The following is a 13737-nucleotide window of genomic DNA, read 5'->3' on the forward strand; positions in this document are numbered from 1 at the left end:
TGCTGACTCCATGCCCATCCTGATGCCATAACTTACCCAATTGGATTAAATGAAAATGCAGCCAAAGGTGATCAAAACAATTTTCACTTTGACATGGGTTGTTAAGAAACAAATAAAACCCGTTTCCCTCTCTTGGGTAGGAGGTCATCCAAGTGCCATGACCACAGCCAGCCCTGGTCAAACAGGGGACTGACTGCCCAACACTTCAGGCTGGATGCCAATGGGGTGTGGAGGTAGGTCAAGGCTCATCTGGCCAAATGAGACACAAACAGAAAGGGTAACAGCCATGTGGCACCCCTGGTATCATCATGGCTTACTGCCCACAAATTGCGTTCATACCTGTCATTTCTTAAACCTTTACATTTAATGCCTCTGAGGGGACTGATGATTTTCCTGCCCAGACTTCTGGCACACAGCAGCTGAGTGCATTTACCAAATCCAGCCACAGGCAATAGGCCTGGGGCCCAGTCGTACCTGAGTGAGCCTGAGGTGTGGTCCCCAGAGGCAAGGTCCTCATCGTTGGGCACCTCCAGGTCCCCTCTTTCCCGGGGCAGGGGCTTCTTCCTTTTAGTCCTTAGGGGCTTCTCTGTAGAGGACAGATGAACCCAGGCATGGCTCTGTGACTTTAGACAAGTGACAACTTCGTGCAGCCTCACGCCAACCCAGCCTGACATTTTTGAGCATGTTGTGTGGGCCAAGTGTGTGCTTGGTACCTTATGCTACTGCAGCCACTCAACTAATGAGGAAACTGAGATCTGGGAAGGTGACGTATTCTCCCAAGCCTGCACAAGCCAGTAAGTGGCAGAGCTGTGGCTTGAGCTCCAGTCTGCTAGGCTCGCCCTGGGTTTCTACTCTACCCAGCTGACTGGAAGACTTAATGAAGCAGCAAGCAACTGAAAACCCAGCACCAGTGTGATAGCTTTTGTTTTAGTAGATCTCTGTGTTCTTACACCACCTTCTGAGTCACTCTCCCATTACCAGGTTAAAACATCCTGTGATGTTACTGAACTGTCACTGGCCAGGGGTGGGAGGAGGGCTTATTATCCCCACTTTACAGATGGAAAAATGCAGTCAGTAAGGGGGCACAGCCAGTGAACACCAGACCCAGGAACTGGAATTATCAAATGCTAGAGAGCAAGTGGGCCTGTGGGGTGGCCTAGCCAAGCCTGCTCATTTACAGACAAGGTCACAAAAGCCCAGAGAGCCTAGGCACAATGCCTAAGGCCACACAGCCAGTTAGCAGCCAGTGTGGAACTGGAACCCATATCTCTTAGCCCAGAGTGCTTCCCGCTGCAGTGCAAGCATCTATGACTCACCCAGCAGCCCACGCTTAGCGGGGAACAGTTTGCTTTCAGCGAGGGGCACTCGGGCCAAGGCTGCCAGCTCGGAGATGAAGTTCTGTTCAGCTTCCTGAAATGCACGCAGAGAGGAGCATTCAGCTGGGTCTCCCTCTGACTTCTCTAAATCCCTCTCCACTTGAGTGAATTCTGACACTCGAGGCTGGCCACTGGGGACCACGTCCCCAGTATGGAGGAGAATTTTCTAAGATACATCCCAGAGAGGAGAGGAGCAGGAGGACACACGGACATCTACCAGCTCCTGCTGCATAATTGTGGGTCCTCACTCACACCGGCCATCGGTCTTCAGTTGACAGAGTACACTGAGGTCAGAGGGCCTCAGTGACCTGCCTGGAGCAGGTGCAGCAGAATAGGATGGGACCCACTTCTGCCCGACTCCACAGGCTGGGCTCTTAACTGCCAACACCGTGGTGTAAACAGACACACCAGAATTCCATGACGCATTAACTTTGTGACCCTGGATAGCAACTTAACCCATGCGTGCCTCAGTTTGTCCATCTGTAATGGGGACAATAGCAGTAACCTCTTTTGTTGGAAAGTGTGTGCAAAGCTCTCAGCTCATGACTGTCTATCATAGACCCTCAATAAGTACCTATCGGCCACCACTGCTGTATTCTTATCACTGTCACTCTGCGATTGCCATCGCCAGTGGAGAACACTCTGAAAGGGCCAACACTCTGCTAAATGCTTCCATTCTGGAAGATTTGATTTTTTTAAAGGCAGCCACTTTGCTTAGCCACACTTTATACTCTCACCTTACATCTCACTGTATAACCTCACACAAATGGGATTTTCTGTGATGAAATATGCACTTTATATCATGAGAGCTGAGCTTCCTGTTTGCTGTAAATAAAGTGTAAACTTTAGCTAACACCAATACTGCCTGAGTGACACAGAGGTCACCATTACACCGGAAGCCTCCTGGTGGCCATGCGCACACAGGGGAATGCTCAATTCTCTGTCAGCTCCATAGATGAGGCCTGACCAGCTGGTCAGGGCCTGGCCCTGCTTGTGGTGCTGCAGCCACTGGAGGGATCCACACAGGCCACACCTGCCCTCCAGGGGCTCAGGGTCCTAAGGTGAGGCCGACACACCCTTAGCAGGTGAGACTCTGTGGGTCAACGATGCCACAGGCAGGGAAGTGCAGGGACCAAGGGGTCCCCTCACAACAGTCCCCATGGCTGACCCGCGGTCACAGGCTGGCTTCGGCTATTTCTGCTCCTCTTTAAACCACCACTTTTTGATGGTCCAGTTCTGTAACTTATACCTGTAGCTGGGTCTCCAGCCGGGCTTCCAGAAGGTCCATGACTCCTGCCTGCTGCTGTTGGGCGTGCAGACGCATCTGCTGGTGCACCGGGAACTGGGCCAGGAACCTCTTCTGCTGGGACAGCATCCTGTGGGGAGGAAGGCAGGCAGGCTGGCAGGTAGGCAGGAAGGAAGGGAGGGAGGAAGGAAGGGAGGGAGGGAGGGAGAAGGAAGGCAGGGAGGCCGCTGATCCCTGGGAGCCCCAAGTGGGGCCTGGCCATCGGGGGCACCATTCACAGCAGCCCCAGCTCCAGTCCCCACAGGCAGGCTGCCTCTCCATCAAAGTGGACGCTCTTTACAAAGTGGACGCGGGAGTTTACAGAGTCCTGCCCACACACTTTGCATGTGATCTTCGGAGGAGCTTCACGACACCAGCAGCACAGAGTAGAAAAGCCAGGGGGAAGAAGCCCAGAGAGGTGGGGGTCTCCCTGAGGACACACATCTGTGAAGTGGCTGAGCAGAAGGTGGCATCTTCTCATGAGAAAACAATCTTACCCCAGGGAGGAGCGTTCTCCTAAAAGCACCAGAGGCCACAGGCTACCCACCCCTGACTGCAAATCTCAGAATTGCCCTGGCCCCTCCCTCGTAAAATGAGAAGCTTCTTGGGATGCAGCCTCTGGGAAATCCCGCATATGGCAGGCAGCCCTGTTACTCTCAGAGAGGGGGACAGAGCTGGAGCAGAGGCCGGGTCCCTGAGCCCCAGGGCCCCCCTCCCTCTCTGGATGCCCTCAGGTCCTCAGCAAACAGGAACATCCAAATCCAGCCACCCTGTTTCCATTATTGCTCCCTGCCTGCCTCTTTCCCATCTTTTAGGGCAGATTTTCTGAAAGGGGTTGAATTTCTAGATCTGAAGGCAGGGCCACCTTTAGCATGGACAGGCACCTGTGCATGTGGAGTGCTCCGAGGTGTGAAAATGCCACCCTGCTCCTACCTCTTCTGTCTGCCAGTAACGCCTTTCCTCTGTTTTTGCCCAGCAAATTCCTGTGCATCCTACAGACCCCGTCATCCATCCCTCCACCCCTCACTCCCTCCGTCCCTCCCTCCATCCACTCATTCCTTCATTAAAGTATCTCTGGCCTGCCAGGTGCTGTGCTGGGTTCTGAGACAAAGGTGTGAACAGAGACTCACAGTCCCTGTCCTCATGGAGCTCTAGTTTGAGTGGCAAGAAGGAGGGTGGACAGTAAACAAATCACTCATGTGGCCCAGCTAAGGCCAGCGCTCCAGACTGCAGCCTCTCTCACACCTTCAAGGAGGCCGAGTTCCACTAGAAACCGTGCCTATGGACATGAATAGACATTCTTAAAAAAAAAAAAAAAAAGAAGACACACAAATGGCCAAGAAGCATGTGAAAAAACACTGAGCATGACCCATCATCAGAGGAATGCAAATTAAAGCCACAAGGAGATATCACCTCACCCCAGTTAGAATGGCTATCACTAAAAAGACAAACGATAACACGTTGATGAGGATGTGGAGAAAAGGAAACACTTATGCACCTTTGGTGGGAACATACACTAGTGCAGCCCATATGGAAAACAGCATGATTTCTCAAAGAACTAAAAATAGAACAACCATTTGATCCAGCAATCCCACTACTGGGTATCTACCCAAAGGAAAATAAATCAGTGTATCAGAAAGACACCTGCTCTCGTGTGTTTATTGCATTATTCACAATAGCAAAGATATGGAATCAACCTAAGTGTCCATCAATGGAGGATTGGATAAGGAAAATGTGGTCCATATACACAATGGAATACTACTCAGCCATGAAAAAGAATGAAATCATGTCTTTTGCAGCAACATGGATGGAACTGGAGGCCATTTTCTTAAGTGAAACAACTCAGAAACAGAAAGATCTCATGTTTTCAGTTATGAGTGGGAGCCCAATAATGTGTGCACATGGACACAGCGAATAGAATGACGGGCCGGGCGCGGTGGCTCACACCTGTAATCCCAGCACTGAGAGGCCAAGGCGGGTGAATCACCTGAGGTCAGGAGTTTGAGACCAGCCTGGCCAACATGGTAAAACCCCGTCTCTACTAAAAATACAAAAAAATTAGCTGGGCATGGTGATGTGCGCCTGTAATCCCAGCTACTCGGGAGACTGAGGCAAGAGAATCGCTTGAACCCGGGAGGCGGAGGTTGCAGTGAGCTGAGATTGCGACACTGCATTCCAGCCTGGGCAACAGAGCAAGACTCTGTCTCAAAAAAAAAAAAAAAAAGAGAGAGAGGGGAAGGATGGACAACAGAGACACAGAAGGGCGGCGGGACAATGGGAGGGGAGTGGATGATGAGAAATTAATGGGTAAAACATACACTATTTGGGTGATGTTACAATAAAGGCTCAGACTTCACTATTCAATATAGCTATGTCACAAAATTGTACTGTCACTCCTTCAAAAAAAATAAAAAGAAAAGAAACTGCCTCTCTGAATTCAAGGAGGTGTGGCAGGGAGGGAAGGGCGTCAACAGCCATACATAAGCTGTGAGTCACAGATGGGCTCATGCACCCCCTCTCCCAACACTGGGCTTCCTTTTCCTCTTCCATAAGGCAGGTTGGCCCAGGTGGCTGCTGAGGCTCCTTCTCTTGGATCACCTGGTGAAGCCCTTGGACCACATGTATCAGAATCCCTTGGTGGGGAGAGGTGCAGCTAAAATTCAGATTCTTGGGCTCCCCTCACACTTTCTGAGCCCAAGTCTCCAGGTGTGGGCCCAGAACCTGCAAGTTTCGCAGGAAAGCTGGGTGATGCTTCTGTGCCCCACATCTGAGGACTTGCCGGACCGTAGTTTGCTGGGAGCCTGGAAAGTCAGGGCAAATTCGGTCTGTGCAAACCCTGCAGCAGGGCGTTTCGACACCTGTTACTGAGCAGCCTCCTAAGAACAGCCCGGTTGGCGGGCCCCTTCACTCAGGCCTTGCGAGGCCCAGAGAAGCCAGGAGAGCCAAGCCTGCCTTCTGACCTCCAGCACTGTGGGACAGGGAGTCTGCATGGCCTGGGCTGTTACATTTGCGTTCATTGTGATGGTCACAGTTACAGGAAGCAGCCACCTCTTCCTCACTTCCCTGCCCTCTCACTGTGCTTCTGCAGGTCACTTCCCAGGTAAACAACCTGCCCCCAAATCCTCGTCAAGGTCTGCTTCTGAAAATGCCCAAAGTACGAGAGGGGAGGCGCGTGTCTAAACATGGCTTAGACCTGTGTCCGGGCTGTGAATGCCACTTAAACCTGGGAATGAAGCCGCCACCACACCTTGACCTGCTCACTCATTTGTGCCAGGTGCCATTCCAGGTGCTGCATGGAGGGCAGAGACCAGGACAGAGGCAGCGGGTGAGGAAGGCCGATGGCCCCCAAGTCCACGGGTAATGCACGCGATGGCACCTGCTGACGGCACCACAGAGAGATACGCCACGTGAAGGGGTAGAGAACACCCCTCCGTGGGAGCTCAGTTGGGACCTCACCTCTGGTGGACTGCCTGGGAGGTCTCATGAGCACCACCGGCCGTCCTGCTGCCCGATGAAGGGTTGCTGAGTTCTTGCTTTTTCCGCAGTTTGTAATTTTCCATCCTCTCACCTAGACCATTTAACACAGGACAATCAAGGGGTCTGTTTGGAGGATCGACTGTGCCAGGTCTGGGGCAGGTGCTGGGGTGCAGGGTAAGTGGGACACACCAGCTCTCAAAGAGTGTATCGTTCCACCAGCACAGGGACAGGGCATTGTGTGCGCAAACAACACAGCTTCCATCATGGACCAGGCACTGCAGAGAGAAACTATGATGCGCCCTGTCCACCTGCTCCACCTGCTCCACCTCTAGCTTTCTTGTATCAGGAGAAAGGAGGGCCGACTGAGAAAAAGTCAACACTGAGAAGGCACCACAAAGAGCTTAAAAGCCACACTGTAAAGGAAAAGTGATTGGCCAGGCAGAGTGAGGGCACAGTGCTGAAGTGGGTGCTCTCCAAGGAGCTAGGAAGTCTGGGCTCTGAAGTTATGCCCCATTTCTTGGAGCTCCTTCTTGTTTGCAGGTTAAGCTGCTCAGAAAACTCTTGGCTTTTAAAAGCTTTAAAAGTAAAGTGAGGCCGGGCGAGGTGGCTCACGCTTGTAATCCCAGCACTTTGGGAGGCCGAGATGGGTGGACCACCTGAAGTCAGGAGTTCGAGACCAGCCTGGCCAACATGGTGAAACCCTGTCTCTACTAAAAGTACAAAAATTAGCCAGACGTAGTGACATGTGTCTGTAATCCCAACTACTTGGGAGGCTGAGGTAGGAGAATTGCTGGAACCCAGAAGGCGGAGGTTGCAGTAGCCAAGATCATGCCATTGCACTCCAGCCTGGGCAATAGAGCAAGACTTAGTCTCACAAAAAAAAAAAAAAAAAAAAAAAAAAAAGGTGAAATGATGAGGCTGCCTAGGACAGGCATGGTTTAGATCTGTCAGCCCAGCCTAATTATTAATAGAGCCCCTGGTTTGGACAGCTAACTATAGGACTACCTCCTCAAGGTACCTCTCCTCCAAAAACCCAACTCAAGCTTCTGTGGCCACAGCAGGAGACCTGTCACACTTAACTAGCTGGGAGAGCTTGCTGGCACTTACAGAGTGATTTAACCCAGATGGCCTCTAGGGGCAAGCATTTATGACTCCTTTTTTTTTGACACAGAGTTTCGCTCTTGTCACCCAGGCTGGAGTGCAATGGTGCTGTCTCAGCTGCAACCTCTGCCTCCCGGGTTCAAGCGATTCTCCTGCCTCAACCTCCTGAGTAGCTGGGATTACAGGCGTCCACCACCACGCCCGGCTAATTTTTGTATTTTTAGTAGAGACAGGGTTTCACCATGTTGGCCAGGCTGGTCTCGAGCTCCTGACCTCAGGTGATCCGCCCACCTCGGCCTCCCAAAGTTCTGGGATTACAGATGTGAGCCACCTCACCCAGCTGCATTTCTGACTCTTAAATAAAACAGATTACTAAATAAGGAAAAGGGAGTTGATGTGGCTTAAGTTAAGCTATATTGTTTCAATGTGTTTACTGTGAAATCCCTGCATTAGAGCTGGGCTATCAGGGAAGCAGGAAATAAGAGCTGAGAGGGTGCATAGGGGAGATGGGAGTGGGGGGTGGGGGGGGCAGTCCAACCCTAGTCCCACAGATGGGGAAACCAAGGCCTACCGAGGGACAGAGACATGCCCCAGTTCTGGAATGTTCTGCAGTAGCAGAAATCATGTCTGTCTCCTGCTAAATGAGCCCAACTCTTCCTTTGGAAAACCTGGCAGATCTCTGGGAACGTGCCCAGATTTTATTTGAATCTAGGCCTCAAATTCCTCAGGAGAAGGGGAAGATAGAGGTGGCCTCTGGGCTCAGCTGAGAGGAGAAACTCTCAGGGAAGACTCTCCCAGGATTGATTCCAACTCTAGTCCTTGGACATGACAGGCAAAGCCCATCAGAGAAGTGGAATCCCACCTGCTTGGAAGCTCTGGACTCAGGGGAGGGTGTTATAAGAAGTGGCGTTTAAGAAATTGGCTTCCAACCATGCTTATCTGTATCTTACCGGAACTGGGGATACCATCCTTTCTATCACGCCAGGGTGACCTTTTACAAGAACCCATGCAGGAAAATTCTTGGGGTCTCGAACACCCCCTGGGCCACTGGGCTCATGGTCACTGTGGTGGCTTTAACTAAGTAGGTGTCCATCTCTTTGACCACCAGGAAGCTCACAGACAAATCAGTGAACGTCTAATTAGGATTTGCAGGCAGATGTCCTAGATCAGGGGCCATGGTGAGTTGTATAATTATTTCACTGTATATTCCAATGTAATAATAATAGAAATAAAATGCACAGTAGATACAATGCACTCGAATCGTCTGAAACCATTTCCCCCTCACCCTGGTCTGTGGAAAGATAGTCTTCCACAAAACCAGTCCCTGGTGCTGAAAAGGCTGGGGACTGCTGCCCTAGATAAGCCCTGGCCCTGACTCTATCTCCGTATCCTATCCTTGTCCTGAGCGATTGACTTAAAACACTCCCACTGCACTGGATGTGTCCTTATGCCTATGTTTCTTTAAGTGCCTTTTGAAAAAGGCTTTTTGAGACAAAGCAGGGGATAAATACATTAAAACATTGAAATAATTATATTCCCAAAAATAAAATTCACAACATCTGACATCCTATTGTGCCCCAGACTAAAAGCACACATTGCCAGTCTCTTCCAGGGCTTCCCTGCGGGGCGTCCCGTACCCTGCAGGGTCTTCAGGTGCTGCAGCTTTCTCTCTTCGTGGTCCTCCATGATCCTTCCGATATGCTGGTAATACGCCTGCACCAGGCGGCTGACACCAGTGCTGGTCACGTAGACGCTCTCCACTGCCGCCTCCATCAGTGTCCTCTGAGGGGAGAAAGGAAGGACGGGGACAGCAGAGAAGTCACATGTGGGAGCCACCCACGGCCCATCCAGTCCCTGCCTCCCCGTGCCCTGGTTCAGATCTTCCACCTACTCACCAACCTGGATTAGTCAGGAAGCAGGCAGAGAGTGCATGGCTGGTTTAAACTAGTCATGGGAATCCTATCTTCTAGGTCAGGGATGTTTAGGGCCAATGAAATGTGATGTTACGGAAAGTCGGCTAAGAGGCCTTCCCCACTTTTTTTTTTTTTTTGAGATGGAGACTCACTCTGTTACCCAGGCTGGAGCACAATCTCGGCTCACTGCAACCTCCGTCTCCCAGGTTCAAGTGATTTTCCTGCCTCAGCCTCCCAAGTAGCTGGGATTATAGGCATGCACCACCAGGCCTGGCTACTTTTTTGTATTTTTAGTACAGATGGGGTTTTGCCATGTTGGTCAGGCTGGTCTCAAACTCCTGACCTCAGGTGATCTGCCCACCTTGGCCTCCCGAAGTGCTTGGATTACAGGCATGAGCCACCACGCCCTGCCGAGGCCTTCTGTTTCTAAACATTAAGGTGGAGGATCGGCAGGTGAAAGACTGCTGTTCCCTCCTCCTGCCTGGAATGCAGCCCTGATGTCTGGAGTGACAGTGGCCATTTTAAGACTATGAAGCAACAAATTAACAGCAAGAATGCAGGGTCAGAAAGAAAGAGCCTCATCCTTGGTCACATCACAAAGCCACTGTGGCAGCCTGGGTCACGCACCTCCACATTTCCTGTGGTATGCGGTAACTTCTATTTCTTTGAGCCATGTTACTTGCAGCTACATGCATTTCTACATGATACACTTTCAGACCAAAGCAGAAAAGACAGGAGACCCTGAGACATCCCATGATTGGGGATGTGTTGGTTGTGCACTGACAAAGTTATCATCCTTTTCTTCATAAGAGGATAGGCAAAAGCCAGAAAAGCTCATCCCCATTTCGACAAATGTTTATTGGACGGTGCAAGGCTTTGGGTAAGAAAAAATACCCACTTACTCTCACTGCAGCATCTGAGAAAGGTGCCTGAGCACACAGGTGTGGAGCGGAGGCTGCGGAGGTGAGGAGACTGTACAGCCCGGGGTGGCAGTGCAGGTCTGAGCTGCTCTTCAAACTCCCGAGCCCCTGCTCATCCCTTACTGCCAATGGTTCTTTCCTTCTCCTCTGCCCCATCTGCAAAGGGGGCTCCCACTCCACCCCTCCAAGGACCTGGGCTCCAGCCTTGCACTTCCTATCGGGAGCTCCCATCCTCTTTTTCCGAAGGTCAGCAAGCCCACCCACATCTTCACATCCTGTGTGCACCTGCGTTCCTGCCACAGTAGAGCGGCGGACACCCCACTCTGCACCCACCTCTCCTCCCTTCGCCAGGCTGTCCATCCTTGGCCACCCCTTCTCTCCTCCTCCTCAGTTTTTTTCTGGCCAGTCTCCCCGTACCTGTCGGCACACACATTTGCGCTAGTGTTCCAGGAAGCCCCTGAATACAGGCTGAATAAATGACCATTCTTCTAGAAACTAAACTCAATGTTTGTTTTTTGTTTGTTTGTTTTTTGTTTTTTAGACAGAGTCTAGCTATGTCACCCAGGCTGGGGTGCAGTGGTGTGATCTTGGCTCACTGCAACCTCCGCCTCCCAGGTTCAAGTGAGTCTCCTGCCTCAGCCTCCCGAGTAGCTGGGATTACAGGCGCACACCACCACATCCTAGCTAATTTTTGTATTTTTAGTAGAGACAGCGTTTCACTGTGTTGGCCAGGCTGGTCTCGAACTCCTGACCTCGTGATCTGCCAGCCTCGGCCTCCCAAAGTGCTGGGATTACAGGCGTGAGCCACCGCGCCCAGCCTCACTTTACTTTTACTTTTTTGTAAGTGTGAAGTTGTGGTGGTACTCATTTTCCAATCTCAACTCAAAATCCCTCTGGGAAGCTGAGGACAAAATATGACACCCCTATATCTTGTTCCATTTCCATGCAGCGAGCATTTACTATTAGGTAACATGTGAACAATTTTAGGGACGGGGTGACATTCCCAACATCGCCAGCCAGGCACAGCCCTAATGTTTGGATAATCTGAGGCAAATGTGAGATATTTAGAATAAGACAGGGTGTTGCAGAAATGTGAGTCCAGCCTCTTTGCTGCACAGACACGCAAAGTGACTCATTTTACTGAGATGAAAGGAACCCCAGCCAGGCGTGGTGGCTCATGCTTGTAATCCCAGCACTTTGGGAGGCCGAGGCAGGTGGATCATGAGGTCAGGAGATCAAGACTACGGTGAAACCCTGTCTCTACTAAAAAATACAAAAAATTAGCCGGGCATGGTGGCGGGCGCCTGTAGTCCCAGCTACTCGGAGAGGCTGAGGCAGGAGAATGGCGTGAACCCGGGAGGCGGAGCTTGCAGTGAGCCGAGATTGCGCCACTGCACTCCAGCCTGGGCGACAGAGCGAGACTCTCTCAAAAAATAAAAAAAAAAAAAGAAAGGAACCCCTTGGAGGGCTCCTAGAAGGGCTCCTGCACTTCCCGATGCCAGGGCTGCCTGCTGGGCACAGGGCTGTAACCTGCTACTGTCTGCCAGCCACAGACACCATCCCTACAGTGGCCTGCAGGGAGCGAGGTGCTGTAAGGGGCGCCCCACCTCTCCTTACAGCTTGTAAGGGAGGCACCAGGCAGATGCAGAGTGTGTGCTGGTCATTCTCCTGCAGCCCCCGCGCTGCCACTCACTAGGTTGGAGGCTGGAAATGTATCCTTTGCCCAATCGTAGGCCTCTTTTTCCCAATGGGAAGAAAAATGATCCTGACTATACAAAGATTGTGGGGAAAATCCAACAAGATGAGATAGGAAAAAGCCCTTAGTTAGACTTAAGTGCAATGCTAATGTGACTTCTTACTGTTATCATTTTTATCACTATTATTTATGATTATTGTCAGTATAAAGAGTTAAACCACTGTCTACTCAAGCTGAACTGATTTTTAGCGGCATTGCTCAGCCGTCAGGATGAACTCCGGAAAGCTCCAATGTCTCAGCAGAGGCGGCCAGGGGCAGGGAAAGCACACGTCTCTCTTTCTGAGAGAGGGATTTGGGTTCGGATCCTGGTTCTGCCACTGACCAGCTGCGTGGCTCTGGGTGACACCACGTCTCACTCAGTGCTGCTGTAAAGCAGAGCCAGTGCTCAGGACAATGCAGCTCAGGGCCTAACAGCAGGAGCAGAACCTGTGATCTGCTGCGACTGATCCTCCCCATTCTGCGAGGGAGAAGATCCCATCTTACAGATGAGAAAATCCAGTCATGGAGAAGTCAGGTAAAGTCTACTAGGCCACAAGCTCCGTGAACGGTGTGGCAAGGAGCAGACCCAGGCATGGACCCTACCCTGAACCTTCTTGCCCTCGGTGTCCCCAGGGACAGAGGTCAGTGCATACCTTGAAGTCATCCCTGTCCTTGGCCCAGCTCTTGGTGGCCGCATTCCGTGCGTGCACCAGCAGCGCCTGCCCAATGGCGCACTCCATGTGCTGCTGCAGAAGCTGCCCCAACTCCTGGGCCTCGGCCAGGAGCCGCTGCTGGAGCTGCAGCCGCGTCTGCTGCGCCTCCTCCTCCAGCCGGCTGGCCTCCTCCAGCACACGCGCCTCCTGGAAGGGAAAAAACTGGGAGCAGGGGCCAAGTACTCCTCTCACAGAGAAGCTCTGGCCAGGCCTGGGATGTGGGGCTGGTCCTATCCAGGGCCCAGGGGTTGGAAAAGGGATAGAGAAAGGGCAGAAAGAGGTGGCCTCTGGGCTTGCAAAAATCAATGGATGAGGTTAGGTGTCTGTGTCCCCAGAAAAAGGGCATTTATTGAGCACCAACTGTGTGCCCAGTACCATCTATGGCCCCTCACAAGATGGGGGTCTTGCTCATCCTTCTAGTACGTCATGAGACCTAAACACTAGCACTGAGGAGGACACGAAGGCTCAGAGAAGTAACTTTCTAAAGTCACACAGCAGAACCAGGTTTTGAAGCCAGATGTGAGTCTCAGGATATCACAGAAGCTGAGGCAGGGCACACAGGGCCCCGAGGACTGCCTTTATTTGTAGAAATAAGAGAGAAAGAAGTGAGCGGGGCTGGAGCGAGGTCCGTGAGTCCTGCCTGGATAGAGCTAAAGAGACTGTCGGCTTATGCCTCATTCGTGGGTCAAAGAGCAGCAGCTGCTCCCAGAGCGTGGTGGCTACATGCAGGAGGCCTGGAGCCAGCCCACCTGGGTGTAACTCCCAGCTCTACAACTTACTAATTCTTTCTTTGGATCTGTTATCACACTTCAAAGAGACCACAGAGGCCTCCTCTATCACACCCCCAGTGACAACTGCACCGGTCCCCCTCTGATTCCATATGGTGTTTCCAGTATATTTCTCATTATATCAGTGATACTAAAAACTTTTGGTACATGGGTGGCCCCTATAGGGGCTCCATTGTCTCCACCTGTTATGGTTAAATTGTGTCCTCTCAAAATTCATATGTTGAAGCCCTGACCCCATGTACCTCAAAATGGGAGGTCAGTAAGTGGATAGTGCCTTTGAGGAGGTAATTAAGGTCAAGTGAGGTCATTAGCGTGGGCCGTGATCCAATATGCCTGGTGTCCTTATAAGAAGAGATGGGACACCCACAGAGGAAGGACCTGGAGGACACAGGTTGAAGACCGTCATCTACAAGCCAGGGAGGGCGGTCT

General features: G+C 51.6%; 1 protein-coding gene across 5 annotated transcripts in view; it reads right to left on the minus strand.

The window, feature by feature from the left end:
- EVC (EvC ciliary complex subunit 1) overlaps positions 1 to 13737 on the minus strand; it is a 120035-nt gene that overhangs the window by 16233 nt on the left and 90065 nt on the right. For all 5 annotated transcript variants that reach the window (XM_055245432.2, XM_063619725.1, XM_063619726.1 and 2 more), the window contains exons 15-20: positions 12461 to 12667; positions 8877 to 9021; positions 6118 to 6229; positions 2626 to 2752; positions 1317 to 1410; positions 475 to 586 (exon numbers count right to left, since the gene is read on the minus strand). In XM_055245432.2, coding sequence (XP_055101407.1) covers positions 475 to 586; positions 1317 to 1410; positions 2626 to 2752; positions 6118 to 6229; positions 8877 to 9021; positions 12461 to 12667 — 797 coding nt within the window. The remainder of the gene's footprint in view (positions 1 to 474; positions 587 to 1316; positions 1411 to 2625; positions 2753 to 6117; positions 6230 to 8876; positions 9022 to 12460; positions 12668 to 13737) is intronic.

The sequence above is a fragment of the Symphalangus syndactylus genome, chromosome 16 (assembly GCF_028878055.3).
Source record: "Symphalangus syndactylus isolate Jambi chromosome 16, NHGRI_mSymSyn1-v2.1_pri, whole genome shotgun sequence".
NCBI lineage: Eukaryota > Metazoa > Chordata > Mammalia > Primates > Hylobatidae > Symphalangus > Symphalangus syndactylus.